The sequence below is a fragment of the Phoca vitulina genome, unplaced genomic scaffold (assembly GCF_004348235.1).
Source record: "Phoca vitulina isolate PV1807 unplaced genomic scaffold, GSC_HSeal_1.0 scaffold93, whole genome shotgun sequence".
In the NCBI taxonomy this organism is placed as follows: domain Eukaryota; kingdom Metazoa; phylum Chordata; class Mammalia; order Carnivora; family Phocidae; genus Phoca; species Phoca vitulina.
Window position 1 is genome coordinate 1,474,371 of NW_022589796.1, and position 18,174 is coordinate 1,492,544.

Below are 18,174 nucleotides of genomic sequence, written 5' to 3' on the forward strand. Positions count from 1 at the left end.
ATTAATGTCATTATCTGGTTTTGGTATCAGGGTAATGCTGGCCTCATAGAATGAAACTGAAGTTTCCCTTCCTTTTCTGTTTTTTTTGAAATAGTTTGAGAAGAATAGGTATTAACTCTTTTTTAAATGTTTGATAGAATCCACCTGTGAAGATATCTGGTCCTGGACTTTTGTTTGTTGAGAGCTTTTTGATTACTGACTCAATTTCTTTGTTGGTTATGGTCTATTCAAATTTTCTGTTTCTTCCTGTTTCAGTTTTGGTAGTTTATATGTTTATAGGAATTTATCCATTTCTTCTAGGTTGTCCAATTTGTTGGCATATAGTTTTTCATAATATTCTCTTATAATTGTTTGTATTTTTGTGGTGTTGGTTGTTATTTCTCCTCTGTCATTTGTGATTGTGTCTGAGTCCTTTCTCTTTTTTTCTTGATAAGTCTGGCTTGATGAATCAATTTTATTGATTTTTTCAAAGAACCAGCTCCTGGTTTCATTGCTCTGTTCTACTGTTTTTTTTTTAGTTTCTACATCATTTATTTCTGCTCTAATCTTTATCATTTCTTTACTTCTGATGGTTTTAGGTTTTGTTTGTTCTTCTTTTCCTAGCTCCTTCAGATGTAAGGGTAGGTTGTTTATTTGAGATTTTTCTTGCTTCTTGAGGTAGCCCTGTATTGCTATGAATTTCCCTCTTAGAATTGCTTTTGCTGCATCCCAAAGGTTTTGGACCATTGTGTTTTCATTTTCATTTTTTTCCAAGTTACTTTTTAATTTTTTCTTTTATTTCCTGGTTGACCAATTCATTGTTTAGCAGTATACTATTTAACCTCCATGTATTTGTGGTCTTCCCAAATTTTTTCTTACAGTTGGCTTCTAGTTTCATAACATTGTAGTCAGAAAAGATGCATGGTATGACTTCAATCTTCTTGAATTTGTTGAGGCTTGTTCTGTGGGCTAATATGTGATCTATTCTGGAGAATGATCCATGTGCATTTGAAAAGAATGTGTATTCTGCTTAGGATGGAATGTTCTGGATACATATCTTTAAATCCACTTGTTCCAGTGTGTCATTCAAAGCCATTGTTTCCTTGTTGATTTTCTGTTAAGATGATCTGTTCATTGATGTAAGTGGGGTGTTAATGTTCCCCACTATCATTGTAATATTATCGATTAATTCCCTTATGTTTGTTATTAACTGTTTTATGTATTTGGGTGCTCCTATGTTGGGTGCATAAATATTTACAATTGTTATATCTTTTTGTTGGATTGTCCCCTTTATTATTATATAGTGTCTTCCTTTGTCTCTTGTTACAGTCTTTGTTTTAAAGTCTATTCGGTCCACTATAAGTAATACTCCTCCAGCTTTCTTTTGATATCCATTTGCATGACAGATGTTTCTCCATCCACTCACTTTCAACCTGCAGGTGGTTTTAGGTCTAAAATGAATCTCTTGTAGGTGTATATAGATAGGTCTTGTTATTTTATCCATTCTCTCTATATCTTTTGGAGTGTTTAGTCCATTTATATTCAGAGTTATTACTGATAGATATGTATTTATTGTAATTTTATTATTTGTTTTGTGGTTGTTTCTGAAGATATTCTCTGATCCTTTCTTGTCTTTCTCTGTTTCATGGTTTGCTGATTTTCATTAATGATATATTTGGATTTCTTTCTCTTTATTCTTTGCATATTTATTAGTGGTTTTTGATATATTGATACCAATAGGTTTGTATATAATCTCTTCTGCAATCTATATTAAGTAGATGTTCATTTAATTTTGAACCCATTTTTTTCTCATCCCCTCCCTATGATTTAGGTATTTATTTCTATATTTTACATCCTTTTATCTTGTGAGTTCCTTGACTGATTTTTTTTTACAGAAATATTCATTTTTACTTATTTGTGTTTCCTACCATTATCTTTCAGTCCAGTTGTCTGCAGAGACTCTCTTTGTCTGTTGTGGGCAATATTTGGTCCCTGGCCTGAACGTGGCATGTTTTAACTAGGTGTGCTCTGATACGTTTGTGAAATGAGACCTGTCACCACCACTGCAGGAACTGAGGCTCCTACATTGGGAAATGCGGTGTTTGCAGGGGCTTGGGTTGGTTTTCTGGGGGAGAGGGTCCACTACAATGGGACTGAGGCATGACTAGGAAGGGTAGTTTCACTGGAGCATGGTGCGGTAGGGTTTGGTGTAAGCAATTTAGATAGTGAGTGTCAGAGCTGCACTAGTTCCCACAGGTGGCCTTGTGCTTATGCAGAGGGGCAAGGGAGAAAAATGGCACTAGTCACTTCCTTTGTTCTTGGAGGGGTTCTCTCCATGAACACTCTCTAGTATGTGCTCTGATATGAGCAAATAACCTCCCCACTGTGTGCCCCAGGTGCTCTTCAAATTGTTGTTTCCATGATGTGTGTCCACGGGTTGTTTGCCTGCCTTCTCTCCAAGAACAGTTCAGTGCCCTTGGGGCTCTATCACAGCCAAGCCCTATGACCTTTATAACTCCAGGCTTTACGCCCTACTGATTGTCAGAAGTCATGAAATTTGGGCCCTCTCATCTTCCCAGCCAATTGCTATGAGGTTTCACTTTCCCATTCACTCCCGTGTGCTAGTCTGTCTCTCACTCTTCTCTAAAACCACTCCATCCCTATTACAGCAGCCATATTCTGCTTCTCTCCACACTTCCTACCTTCTTCAATGTGACCTTTTATCAACCTTTAGTTGTAGAATTTGTTCTGCCAGTCTTCAGGTCAATATCTGGGATATTTAGGATGATTTGATAGTTATCTAGTTATATTCATGTAATGAGGCAAGCCTGTGGTCCTCCTACTCTGCAACCATCTTCCCTCATTGATATATTTTCTGATATTAAAACATCCTTTCATTCTTGAGATATACTCCAGTGGATGATGATGTATAATTATTTTAAGATATTTTAACATTTTATTTAACCAATATTTCCTTTAGGATTCTTGGATCTACATGTAGTTAAAAGGGGGCTACAATTTTTTTATGTGTTGTTCTCATATGGTTTGGAATCAAAATCACATAAAATCCATTGTTTCTGTCATATTTTTATTTTAAACACATGTAAAAATATAAGAACTGTTCCTTAAAAGTTTGGTAGAATTCATAGACAAAACATGTAAGGTTTTCTGGGAAGTGAATGATTTAATTTTTTTATACTTATTGTCCTATTCAAGTTTTATATTCCTTCTTGGGCAAGTTTGCCATTTTATATTTTCTGCCAATTTATCCTTTATTCATTAACTCTAGTTTTTAAAAGTTTATTAGAGGATCATTAATCATAATACTGTTTTTTAAAGCATTCCTTTGTATTTTTTATTGTGTATTTATTTGCCTATTTTCTTTTTAATACTCGAGTCTCTCTTATTCATCTTTTCAAAGAACTTTAGCTTTTTTTATAACTGAAAAGTTTTAACTATTTTGAAATAACTTTAGATTTTAAGAAGATGAGCAAAGATAGTATAGAAAGTTCTCACATATTATTCACTCAACTTCCAGTAACATTAACATCTTATGTGACCATGGTAAAACTATCAAAACAAGAAAGTAATGTTAGTACAACACTGTTAATTAAACTACAGATCTTGGGACACCTGGGTGGCTCAGTCAGTTAAGCACCTGCCTTTGGCTCAGGTCATGATCCCAGGGTCCTGGGACCAAGTCCCACATCAGGCTCCTTGCTCGGTGGGGAACCTGCTTCTCCCTCTCCCTGCCACTCCCCCTGCTTGTGCACGTGTGCACGTGCTCTCTCTCTCTCATTCTGACAAATAAATAAAAAATAAAATCTTAAAAAAAAACACCTTACAGATCTTAATCAGATTTCCTCAGTTTTTCCATTTATGTCCCATTTCTCTTCCAGGATCCAAAGCAGGATATCATATGTTATGGTATCTGAATTGTCTTTCCCCAAAATTCATATGTTGAAGTCCTAATGCCCCCAGTACCTCATAAAGTGACTGTATTTGGAGACAAGGTCTTTAAATAAGTAATTAAGTTAAAATGAGGATGGGCCCTAATCCAATATGACTGGTCTCCTTATAAGAAGATTAGGGCACAGGCATGTACAAAGGGAAGACCATGTGAAGACACAGAGAAGATGGCCATCTACAAGAAAAAGAGAGAGGCCTCAGAAGAAATCAACCCTGCTGACACCTTGATTGTGGGCTTCTAGACTTCAGAAATATGAGAAAATAAATTTCTGTTGTTAAACCACCCAGTCTGTGGTACTTTGTTATGGCAACCTTAACAAAACTAACGTTATCATTTAGTTGTCATGTTTCCTTAGTTTCCTCCAATCTGTGATAGTTTCTCAGTCGTTCCTTGTCCTTTAAAGATGTTCTCTTATGTTATCAACCATTAGTTGACACTTTTGAATGCTGGCATGGTATTCTGTTGAATATCCTTTAGTTTGGATTTGTCTGATGGTTTCTCAGGATTAGACTGAGGTTATGGACTTTGGGGAAGAATATAATAGAGAGGAACTGCCTTTCTCATTGTATCATATCACAGAGTACATAGTATCAGTATGTTTTACTGTAGGTGATGTTGACCTTGATCACGTGGTTAGTGTGGAGACCATGTGAAGACACATTGTTTGCCAGGTTTCTCTATGCTAAAGTTACTATTTTTCTCTTTTTCTTAAGTGAATTACCAAATTAAGCCCACCAAGGGGAGGTGAAGTAATTTCCTCTTCATGGACAGAGTAGTGTCAAATAATTTTGGAAATAACTTAACATCAATATAGTAATGAATAAATAAATGGTTGGGGGGAGATGCTTTTAAGTTATTTAAATATCCTGTTTCTTTTAAAAGTTTTTCACTCTAATTCTAGGTCTTACCAGCAGGTCTTGTCTGCAAAAATTATTAATGTGGTATTCCAATGATGATTTTCTATTTCCCTAATTCTTTCTAAATTTATCAATTGGAATTCTTACGTAACAGAGTTGCCCCTTTTTCCTCATTTATTTAATCACTTATTTCAGTATGGACATATAGATACTGATTTTTGGGGTATCTGAATCCAATATTATCATTATTTATTTTCTTGCTTAAATTGCTCCAATTTTGGCAATTGGGAACTCTCTTAAGTTGGCTCACATGTCCTTTTTAACACGCTCTTGTCCTTATTTTCTGAAGATGATGCTTTGTTTTCCCTGTCCAGGCCTGTGATCACTCATTACTCTGAGGGACCCTTATTCATTACTAGAAAATGGTATTTAGAAACCAGGATATGGGTGCCAAAGAACTAATTTGTGGTTTTGTTTTTTTCCCTCCATCACTTTGTTGTTCCTCATTTCACTGACTTGTGTTCTATCACTTATTATGAATCTTTGTATTTTCTCTGGTGCTTCCTCACTTCCACCTTCTTGAATTAAATATTAGATTTTAAAATATCTTGTTTCCTTATAAATGTATAGTATTTAAAGCAACAAAATTTCCTTCCAGTTTTATCTATGTTCCATAATTTCTTTATTTGTAATATTTTCACTGCCATTCAATTCTGTATATTCATTAATTTATTTTTCAACCTAAGGGTTATTTAGTAATTTGCTGTAATTTTCCAAACATATGAGAGGTATTTAAGGTATCCTTTTAAGAAACTTAATTTATAATTTCATGGATTATGATTAAAGGACATAGTGTATATGACATTGTTCCTTTGGAGTTTGAGGTTCCCTTTGAGATATAATCTCTGGTTTATTTTGGATAAATATTTGGTAAGTATTCTTGAATATTAAAACAGAAAAGTCAATTATCTGTCATGTGAAGAGTTCTATATATGCCACACAGCTTAAGTCTACTGATTATAATGTTTAGATACTTGCTAACATTGCTTCTTTTTATTTGATCTATCAGTTTCTCAGAGAGGTCTGTCAGAATTTCCAACTACAACTGTTGAACAATTTATTTCTCTCTTAAGTCATACAAATTGTTGATAAACATACACACATGTGTGCACACACTTAGGTGCATATATGTTCTTGATGGCTATATCTACTAAATCTACTCTTCCTTTTACCAATATAGGACATCTGTATTGGTTAGATGTCCCAGTTACCTATTTCTGCATAACTGTACAACCTAGGGGCATCAAACAAATGTTTTGTTTTTTTTCACAATTCTGTGGGTCACAAATTTGGGAAGTGTCTCTGATATATATAGTATCATTTGGGGTGGCTGGGGCTAGAAGATCCACTTCTAAGATGGCTTCTCACTCATGTATCTGGCAAGTGGGCTGGGATGTTTCAAGTACCTGGGGTGTGTATGGGAACTTCTTGGTAAACTCTCTTTCCACATTCACTCCACCTGGTATCTTGCATCTCCTCATAGCAAGATAATCTCAGGGTAGTTGGAATTCTTTTATGCAAAATACACTTACCCCCTCTCACACTCCTCACCTGCAAAGTCTCATTTCATTGTGGTATTGTCTTAAAGTCAGGATTTAGCCATTTGAATGAAGTCTAGATGAGTGTGAGTGTTATGTGTATGGCTCCTCTAGTATAATACCTCTCAATCTGGAGACCTCTAAAGAAATATTATTTGTCCTCTTCCCCTGTTATCCCCCCTCAATATATGATTGTGGTAAAAGGATTGCACAACTACAGTAACACTCCAGTTAAAAAAGCAGGGAAACAGGATACACATAGCAGCTAATAGATCATGGCAATTTCGAAATTCACTTCAATGTATATTACCAATTCCTTGGTTATGATCCAGTCCTGCTCCCTGGGAATAATTCTCTGAAGGTCCTGGCTTTATCCTCTCAGCTCTTGATTCTGTCCTCTGAACCATCCTTCCTTTTCCCTAAGAAATTGATTATGTTTGCAACTGAGTGGACTTCTTAGCTTGCTTCTTGCTCACAGAAGCGTGGGGAGGAGGAAGTGTCTTTTTCATTTTGTACCGTTTCCTTTTAATTTAAGATGACAGTGCTCCTACTTATGCTATTCATTGAAAAATGTTCTGGGTTTTCTATGAATCTTACTGGGTTTCATTCTATTGGACAGAAGCCAGATTTTTAAATCTCTTTAAGATAGGCAATTTTCTAAATTGGGCCCTGTGGCTACTGTGCAATAAAGCCTTAAGAATCTTAGAATCCCTACTGTTTAATGCAGAGGGTCTATGAGGCATACCCATAAGACCATTAGGAGTCCTTTAATCTAGCTAAGAGGTTCTAGAAACACTGCCTTATATCCTTCTGAGGTTTTAATAAAGGATTTTACAGACCCACTCTGAAGTGGTTCTTTCCCCTAAGCCCTTTCATATTCCAAGAATCTTTTCCTAGAAGAGACTGGAGATGTGCAATAGTTTTTGTTTTGTTTTGTTTTTTCCCAACTTCTGGTTCCTTAATATTTTCTCTAAATTTTACTTGAAAACCAAACAGCTCCATAGTGGCATTATTCACAATAACCAAAGGATGGAAACAACTCAGTGTCTATCAACAAAGGAATGATTAAACAAAATATGGTTTATAAATACATTATAACACTATTCCATTAAAAAGGAAGGAAATTCTGACACCTGCTACAACATGGATGAGCCTGGACTACATTAAACTGAGTGAAATAAGCCAGCCACAAAAAGACTCATAACTGTATGATTCTACTTGTATGAGGCACCTGGAGTAGTCAAATTCTTAGAGATATAAATTAGAATAATGGTTCCACTCCAGGGGCTAGGCAGAGTAGGAAATGAAAATGATTGTTTAAGGGGTAGAGAGCTGTAATTCTGCAAGATAAAAAGAGTTCTGGAGATCGGTTGTACAACAATATGAATGTACTTAACAGTACTGAACTGCACACTTTTAAGATGTTAAGATGGTTAAGATGGTACATTTTATGTTATGTGTATTTTATCACAATTAAAAAATTTTAAAATCCAAAAACAAAACTAAGCAGGTCCTTCTTTAGTCCATGCTTTTCTTTTTGTATTCTGTCATAGCCAGGAAAGACCAGGTAGTACTTTCCCCATTTGGACTAGAAACTTCCTTCACTAGATCCACAAGTTCAATTGTTCACAAGTGACAGTGTTGCCAAACTTTCCATATATTATGTACCAAAGGTTCCTTTTTTCTCTGCCTCCAATACCAATTTCCTCATTGTCCTTTAAGACTCACCAACATATTCCTACTTTTATTAGCCATCTCTTTGAGGCCTTTCCAGCTTCTGCCTCTGCCTGGTGCCCCATGTTTTAGGTTTTTGTTATGTCAGCAACCCATTTCTAGGCACCAGATTCTGTTCTGGTTAGCTATTGTTAGGAGTAGATGACTGGTGGCAGCTGATCTACCAGCACCTGTTTTTATCAACTTTTTTGGGCAGAACTTCTTCGCTTGTACCCCATCAATACTGATTATATGGACTGTTAATGTCAATTTTTTTGTAGTGACAGAGCAGGAAATTATTATCCAAGGTAAAAGAGGAAGAAGCAAAAGCTGAACTTAAAAACTTTCCTTCAACCTATCCAGTTTTTCTTTCCATCTATTCACCCATAGTAGTCATTATAGTTTTCAGTTTGTTTGGGTATTCTCTCTCTTTTTTTTGAAGGAGAGAGTGTCATTGTACTTTAGCTACTTCTTGCTTCTCTCTAGCATCTGCAGTTTCCTGGAGGTTAATTTTGGAGGTGGACTGATTTAGGAGATAGGGGAAATTTTTTTTTTAATTTTTACTTATTTGCCAGAGAGAGAGAGAGAAAGAGCACAAGCAGGGGAAGCAGCAGGCAGAGGGAGAAGCAGGCTCCCCACTGAGCAAGGAGCCTGATGTGGGACTCGATCCCAGGACCCTGGGATCATGACCCGAGCCAAAGGCAGAAGCTTAACTGACTGAACCACCTAGGCGTCCCCCTTTTTTTGTTTTTATTTAAATTCCAGTTAGTGGGTGCCTGGGTGGCTCAGTTGGTTAAACATCTGACTCACGTCATGATCTCAGGGTCATGAGATGGAGCCCCACGTTGGGCTCTGTGCTGAGCATGGAGCCTGCTTAAGAGTCTCTCTCTCGGGGCACCTGGGTGGCTCAGTTGGTTAAGTGACTGCCTTCGGCTCAGGTCATGATCTCAGGGTCCTGGGATCGAGCCCCACATCTGGCTCCCTGCTCAGCGGGAAACCTGCTTTTCCCTCTCCCACTCCCCCTGCTTGTGTTCCCCCTCTCGCTGTCTCTCTCTCTGTCAAATAAATAAATAAAATCTTAAAAAAAAAAAAAGATTCTCTCTCTCCCTCTCCTTCTGCTTCTCCCCCACCCTGCTCATGCTGTATCTATCTTTCTCTAAAAAAATAAATAAATAAATTCCAGTTAACAGTGTAATATTAGTTTCAGATGTACAATTTAGTGATTCAATACTTGTATACAACACCCAGTGCTCATCACAATTGCCCTCCTTAATCCTCATCACCTATTTAACCCATCTCCCCCCCTCCCTTCCCCTCTGGTAACCACCAGTTTGTTCTCTATAGTTAAAAGTCTGTTTCTTGGTTTTCCTCTCTTTTTTCCCCCTATGTTCATTTATTTTGTTTTTTAAATTACACATGAGTGAAATCATATGGTATTAGTCTTTCTATGACTGAATTATGTCACTTAGCACAATACTCTCTAGCTTCATTCACGTCATTGCAAATGGCAAGATTTCATTCTTATGTATTTACACAAATAATACAAAAATACTAATTCAAGGGGGTACATGCACCGTGATGTTATAGCAGCATTATCAACAATAGCCAAATTATGGAAAGAGCCCAAATGTCCACTGACTAATGAATGGATAAAGAAGATATGGTGTATACACACACACACACACACACACACACACAGGAGCTAGGAGAAATATTACAAAGACATGGGCTATGGAAATTTTAGTTTGGTGTGGAAAACAGATCATTAAAGTATGAAGAAGGTTAAGTACAGTGTAATATGGTGAGAATAGGGAAGTAGCTTCTAAATCAGAGTTTATGGAAGGCTTCAAAAAGTCAGGTAGGAGCTATGATTGTTAAAGCACAGTTTAGGCAAAGGGACTTCAGGTATAAAGGCACATATAAAAAAATGGTTTTCTGAGATAGCATAAGTTTTTAAGACACCACATGCAATTGTGAATTGTTTGGAACAAAGAATGTATGCAGAAGAGTGTGGAGATGTTAGTAGTAGGAAGGGCCTGAATATAACATTATACCAAAGAGCTTGGATATTATTCTTTAGGACTGTGGGAAATACTGACTTTAAGCAGGGAATCATTAGGATCAGATAGACATATTTCAAAGATTACATAGAGAGCAGAGTGTGATGCTTAAGCTCCAGCTCTCTTTGCTTTTGTGGAAACCTTCTAAAGTCCTGGAATGAACACTAGCAATGAGTTTTGTGGTCAAGTGTTTTCTGTAAAATTTGAAAAAGGAGGATATTTTAACTGCAATGGTCTCTTTCTACTTTAACTTACTTCTAATGCATTTTCCCTAGGCTGTGGGCATTTTGGAAACCAGCTAATGGGGAAGTTCAGGATTATTTAGTAATATGTGTGTGTGTGTATGTGTGTGTGTGTGTATATATATGTACATATATATATATATTTTAAGATTTATTTATTTGAGAGAGAGAGAGGGAGACTGACAGCAGGAGTGGGAGGGGCAAAGGGAGAGGGAGAGAGAATCTCAAGCAGACTCCCTGCTGAGCCCGGAGACTGAGGCAGGGCTGGATCCCAGGATCCTGAGATCATGACCTGCATGGAAACCAAGAGTGGAATGCTTAACATACTGCACCACCCAGGCACCCCTAGTAATATATATTAAAGTAGTTTGTAGTCACATCTATGTATAGCTAAGTTATTGCTACTCATCCTGGTATAGAAATAGCTTCTGGTAATGATTTTACTACCCACACTTCAGTTAAAAGGCAAAGATATAGGGCCAAAGGTCATATTGTGATATGTATATTGATGATTTCGTGTCTGTTTCTTAAAGGACACTAAACCATATAAACTTCAGGACCAGGATCTTTACCTGGAGCAATACGAGATAAGACTAAATCAGTAAATTACTGTAAAATTCTTTTAGTCTTGTGAGAGATGAAGACCTGAACCAAGGCAGTGATAGTAGAATTAGAGGGCAAAGGTTAAGATGCAAGAAGCATCCAGGGAGTACAATCTAGGGAACTTGGCAATTGTTTTGATTGGGGGGTTGGTTTCACAACAGATTATGGACTTGGATAACTGGAAGGATGGAGGCCCAGTCGTGGACAAAAAACATTAGGGGAACTGCAAGTTTGGGTGGAGGATGAATCGTTTTGGGCTTGCTGCATTTCAGGTGTCAGACAGTAGACAAAAATGCACGTCTGCAGCTCAGCTAAGCACCCAGATGTTGGGGGATATAACTTGCTATTATTTTCTTCTCTGGAGGCCACTCACCAGGCTTTTGTGGCCCTCGCTTTCCAGTCCTCAGCCCAGGAAACCGCAGGCACTTACACACCCCCGGGGCTTCCCAGTGGCGCCTGCTCACCGGATGTACGGACGTGTGAGCAGCACTTCCGCCCCGGAGGCACGTACTCAGGGGGATCTTCTGCGCAGGCGACGCGAGGCTCATAGCCCGGCCCAAGCCCTGTGGGCTCGGGGTACCTCGTGAGTGGTTTCGCCTCTGTGTGGTTTTCAGCAGGATACCTTTCTCCACAAAGAGAGCGTTCTCTTCCTACTTCATCCCCCAAACCTCCGCTTACTCCTCCGGAAGTCAGCGGCACCTCCCCGAGGGCTTTGTAGGTCTCCAGGCACCGAGGCAGCGACACTAAAGAAGATGAGTCAGCGCTGATTTCCCAGCTGGTAAACTCACGACCTTTGGTGGTTTTGCCCAAAGCCCGGAAAAGCTTCGGGAGCTGAGCTTAAGGTCTGCGGTGACTTTGGGTCTTATATATGAACCTAGAATTAAGAGGGAAAAGTCTCAGTGATTAAGATACCTATTTCTTAAGCTAGGTTCCCCAGGAAAGGGACCAGAGTAATTGCAGCCTCCTGGAATCCCAAAGTGGCTCATGTACCTGAGCAAGCCTGAAGATTTGCACTGTCTTGTGACTAAACTCTTTCAGTGTAGCAGGATAGTTGAGGGAAACTTGACTTCATTATTACTCACAGATGTGGAGCAAATAAAAATGTGTATTTTTATTAGTTTATTACTTACAAATACATTCTAAATAAGCCATTCACGGCAGAATACCAAAATGTAGTGGACAGTAGTAGTCCAGTGGGTAATTTTGTGTTATTGAAGATGACTGGTAACTTAGAGTGTGATATGAACCGGTTGTATGCCTTGAGCCATTCGTTGAGTTAGAAATCCGGCCACTCTTAAAAAAAAAGAAAAGAAAAGAAAAATCTTAACCATTCCCCTCACCTGCTTGAAGTTTTTTTTCCATTGCCCTTTTTACTTCATAATATATAGCAGAATTTACTTACTTTATAGCCATCATTTATTATTTGTCCCACACCAGAGTTAAGCTCCATGAAGGTAGGAACTTTTTTTTCTGCTTACTGTTGTGTTTCAAAGGCCAAGAACAGTTTTGGCCCAAACTAAGCACTCAACATACACTTATTGAATGAATGAAAAAAAAGAGTATGTTATTTTTCATAGAGCATGAAGTAGAGCTTAGAGTGGGTTTGCATGATTGGCATGACCTATGTGGAACATAGTTTTGTTCAAAGCCCTGCTAGTAAAGGCAGTCAAAAAATGAACAAATGTTTATGGAATATCTGATATTCCCCAAATGATAACTTTCCAAATTTCCCAGAATTTACCATCTTTTCTCCATTAAACATTCTGACATTTTTATATTTGGCCTATGTGGTTCACCTCCATTACATCTCTTATAGTGGTATGCTCATACTAGATAATAAATATTTGTTGAAAGAGCAAGGGAGTGAACTGGATTAAGGCATTAGGTTACCTGGGAATTCATTTATTTATCACATGAACAGACATTTTAGAGAATTATGGCCCACAATAGTAGTAGTTTGCAAATTGAGGTCTATTTCTCTGAAGGATTCGTAAGTTTTCTATGATAATTTTTAGGTTTTCATTTCAGTGGTCCTCTGAAAATTTAACTTACACATGTTCTGGGCTATCTGGATAACCAAATACTAACAGGAGGTTTTGGTGTCTCTGTTTTGTATCTCTTTTGAGCATATTAGCACTACTTAGTGTAGTATTTTGTGGCAGATTAATAAGAAAAAATCAGAGGCATCCTTTAAAAATGTAAAAGACTTATTCACCTTAACTGAAGCCAAAATGACAGTAAGCTACTCTGTCAGAAGATTTCACAATAGTTTAAAAGGAGAAGAGAGAGAAATGAGTCATAGCATGTAGTAAAATAGGCTTGCTAAAGTCTGTACCATATTCCTGTTGTGAGAGGTGATTTAGTTTGGCAAAGCATAATCATTGGTGTTTTTAAATTAATATTTTAAATTTAAATTTTGTTGACTTTATAGTTTTGTTTGCACTTATTTTATAATTTTGTTGGTGTTTTTTGTAGCTACAAGAACTATAATATGAAGAATTTGAACCTAACTTTATATTTTTACATATTTAATAAAACATAATGAAAATAGTTTAAATTAGGAACAGGAGACCTTAAAAATGTGTTTTTACTTTTAGTGGATTTTAATGAGGTGTTTATACTTTACTCAAGTTTGTGAAAAATGACATTACAAAGCTTTGAGCTTTAGGACCCAGGACACAGAATATTTACTTTAATGAAGTACAGGTGTGACAGTTCACTGTAGGAAAAATGTTTCTGCTGCTAGTAGTGCTCATGGTGCTGAAAAATAGAAGAGAGGGATCTTAGGAAAATGTAGGAAGATTAGTTGGAGAAAATGGAGAAATTTGAGATAAAATCGGAGCTTTCTTTGCAGTTTTGCTTTTGGCTCTGAATTTGTGAGTTCTCTTTCTTAGTGATTTTTCTCAAATGGCTAAGTGAAATGCAGTGTTTTTGTTTTTAGATTTAAGAGAAGAAAAATGCTAATCAGCAGTTCTGTGGATGGTGCAAATCTCTGGTGTGGAACACTGGGAGACCTAAAGCACTGTTTACAGTCATTGTGATAGAAGATCAGAGGAAAGAGATGCTGTCCCCCCACCCCAACCCCATCCCTGGTGCCACATAGGTAAATTGGAATAGAAAGAAAGGAGATGAGGGCTTTGCTTTGGTTTACTTTAATAGAAGGGGTACTGGGAGCAGGTGTTATTTTAGAGTTGACTTTGCTACCATGTCCAGAGCAATACTATCTGGAGTTCAGGCAATCCACAAATATTTATTGAGCACCTCTATGTGCCAGGCATTATGTCGGGAGCTGAAGACAGTGAACAATACAGGGCCCAAGCCTTTTGGGACTTAGGTAAAACTAATACTTGTTGATTCTGTTGTATCGTGTCCCTATCTTCACTTGGTACACTTTAGTTGAATATGAGTGGGCAATGTGAACATTTTTAATGCACTCTTTATGATGATTTATCTGATTTCTGGGATGGAATACAGAATTAGAAATTGTAAAGCCTCAGATTAATTTGTTCTTATCTTTCTCTGTTTTTAAGGGGTGTTATGAAAGTTGACATAAATCTTCAGAAAGTGGACATTGACCAATGTTCAAGTGATGGCTGGTTTTCAGGAACTCACAAATGTCACCTTAACAATTCAGAGGTAAGAACGTCAAGATAAAATCCTCTGAAATCAGAAACTCAGAAATGTATAACTTTAGAATTCTATTATATTTAGGTGGGTAAGTGAACAACACACATCTTACTGGGAAAGAAAAGTCTCATATGCAGTTCTGAATGTTGCCAAATGAACTGAAAGAGGGGTAGAAAATTTTGTGCACAATAACTGTTCATTTGGGTACTAAGAGAAAGCTGAAACTAAAAATATGTCCGAGGTTTGGTGTTAGTCAAAGGCTGACCCATTCTTCAAAATGGGCTAGAAATTAAAATAGCCATGACGTGAGAAACTCAGGAGGGGTCAACCAGATTATGTACATTTTTATGCAGTATGATGCTTGTGGAAACACTGATGCTGTACATTCAGACACACTGCCATCTGCTAGAAAAGCGATAAAGTATGGCAGGGAAATTTTGAAAACAAAGAGAAAACTATTTAGGGACCTGGTTAAGAAATATGTATATTTGTGTATGTTTTTCAATTTTCAGTTCCTATCTGTGCTCTATTTCATGGGACTCTCGTTGGTAAAAAACAGGCATAGAGATCATACTTCTGGAAATAAGACTGTTATTGTCTTTTGTAGTTTCAAAGAGCAAATGCGATGACATCCTGATTTCATTTTCAGTAATCTATCTCTCAGGTCCCAAAATGCTGTGAAACAACTGTACTATAAAACTCCTGATCTTAATTAAATATTTGGGCTATCCCAACTTTGAGTTCATGAATTTGTGAGGAAAGTCAGCTTAATTTATTTAAAATACAGGGAGATTGCCATAAATGTAGTAATTTAAATCTTCAATTTTAATTTTTGTTCTTGCGAAAGATGGTTTTATACAGTGCATTTTTTTCTATCTGGTACAATGCTCTTTATTTTTTATTTATGTTTATTTAATTTAATTTCAGTAGAGTTAATATACAGTGTTATATTAATTTCAGGTGTACAACATAATGATTCAATACATAGTGCTCCACCACAATATCCTTCAACCTTCCTACCCCTAAAACCCTTAGAAACCCTCATAATTCCTCACATTCCTCTAAATCCATCATACATCCCTACCATATCTCCGTGACTCCTACTTCCTTAGTACCCCCTATACATTCCCACATATCCCCATACCACCTCCCACATTTCTGTACAGCTCCACATAGCCAACCCTCCACACGGCCCTCACTTCCTTCACTCCCCCCACCCCCAAATGGGGGCTCAAATTATGTAAGTGAAATGTTTTGGTCTTGTCAATACATAGAAGTTAAGGTCCTCTTTTTGCTTCCTTTCACTCTTTGTTCTTTTGATTTTGAACTTTTCTGAGTTTCCACTTCCCTTTGGATGATTCTGGCATTTCTAAAGATACGAATTTCAATCACTGATCTAGCAAACATCTTTAGCTTGATTATTATCTCTATGCCAATAGCATATAACCATTTAGGTTTGTCTTTTAGCCAGGGTGGAATCTTTTTCTGCATGGGTGTTGTAGTGTGGATATTGATCTGTATTTGCTCATTTCTCTATAGACTTGTTTCAGTAATGATCTTGGTGTGGTTTTTTTTTTTTTTTTTTTTTTTCCTTATAGCACATCTATTTGACTAGATGGTTATATTGCAAGAATCTCTTTCTCCTTCTGGAAGATTGATTTATTTTCATTGTACCAGGATTATTAATTTTCTGGGTGTTGTGTCTTTTTAAAACTTTCAAATAGACTTAGTTATTTCAAGATAAAATATTATCCTCTGTTCTGGTTAAGATGAATTACATTGAAATATGTAACATTTTGCATTGTATATCTGAGCATTATACTTATTAGATTCCTATAGGAAAAACTGGGAAAACATATCCTACAAGACTACTGACAGTTCAATAAATCTCATTTGAAAATATTGTTAAAAGAGGCTCAATGATCAATAATAACATCAATAAACAGTGAATGTACAAAATGCATATTTTGATTAGACTCTGGCTCTCTTCACCCCCTTCCCTTCCCATGTGCTAGAATTGGGAGTGGGAGACGTTGGTGTTCTGGGTTGGGCCCTGGAGGCCCTTGGTGGATAGTCTGACTAGGGCTGCCTTTGGAGCTCTTCACACTGTTTTGTTGGGCTTCTCTAAGGTCCTGTAGTTGGTGCTGGTCACGCTAGGCATCTGCAACAATTCCATACCTCATCTTCAGTCTAGGGACTGGCAGTGGTCTTTCAGTCCTTCCCTGTACTGATGTGAGTTGGAGATGAAGAACTGGCTTCTCTTGACCTTTGTATTGCTTGGGGAAACAAAGAAAAATCACTTGTTCGGGATATTTTTCATCTGCACTGGCTCTCCTTTGTTCACATATTTTCTGTTATGGACCCCAAGGGTCCCTGTGTAAACTGGCTTATTTTGGGAAGTAGTTAACATGATATTTGTAGGGTGTAGGGGCCTATCTTTATGAATATCCATATCATTAGAAACAGAGACACTTACCATGTTTATTGTGGGTTTTATCTTGCCAATGTTTAACATTCTTCTTTTATAAATACTACTGGAGGTCACACATTTTAGTTATATTGAGGCATACTTTTCACTTTTAAAATGTTTCTGGTGTGTTGAATTTTTAGCCTTTAGGGTATCTTAAACCAGAACAGTGAGTCTGATGTTGGAAACAGGTAAGTGGCATGTGACCAATGACAAAAGCCTCAGGAGCATTTTAGAAAGGCATGGAATGGTTTGTGAGGAAAATAATTTCTCAATGAGTTTGGGTCTTTACAGGAGCTAGGACGCCACTAAGTATTTTTTAAAGGGCATAGTAAAACAGGATCTGAACCGACATCCTGAACTGGATTGCAGGATTATTCTGGCTGTTTTTGTAAGTGATCCAGATCGTTGCAACAGGGACTTGATCATGTTGTCAGTATTCATTTAAATAATTCCTGGCCTATTTTCATGTCATTGTTTGCGCTGAGTACACAAAATCCTCTCTTACAGAATAGTTTATTAAAAACATTAAAATAAATTGATATTCATTTTGGTTTTAAAGGTTTTCTTTTGCTTTGTTTCCATTATAAGAATTTTTTAAAATCACTATTTAAAGTAGGACAGTGGCCTTGAAACTTTTTGATTGTATTCTATTAGTAAGAATGATCTAAGTGTCCATCCATATTATGTGTGTATTTTTAATCTAGAAAGTATGCGTTTTTTTATATTTATATATTCTATATATTATAAATTAGAAAACTTAGGTTGAGATAAAGATAAAATAATATATATTTTTAAAGATTTATTTATTTATTTGACAGAGAGAGACACAGTGAGAGAGGGAACACAAGCAGGGGGAGTGGGAGAGGGAGAAGCAGGCTTCCTGCTGAGCAGCGAGCCCGATGTGGGGCTCGATCCCAGGACCCTGGGACCATGACCTGCGCTGAAGGCAGACGCTTAACGATTGAGCCACCCAGGCGTCCCTAAAATAATATTTTAATGTAGATTATATATTATAAATATTATATCTTTAATGAGAACAGGAAATTAACTGATTC

At 37.1% G+C, this 18,174-nt stretch overlaps 1 protein-coding gene across 1 annotated transcript in view; it reads left to right on the plus strand.

Moving 5' to 3' along the window:
- GPR158 (G protein-coupled receptor 158) overlaps nt 1-18,174 on the plus strand; it is a 446,114-nt gene that overhangs the window by 28,990 nt on the left and 398,950 nt on the right. The window contains exon 2 of the mRNA XM_032396681.1: nt 14,553-14,658. Coding sequence (XP_032252572.1) covers nt 14,553-14,658 — 106 coding nt within the window. The remainder of the gene's footprint in view (nt 1-14,552; nt 14,659-18,174) is intronic.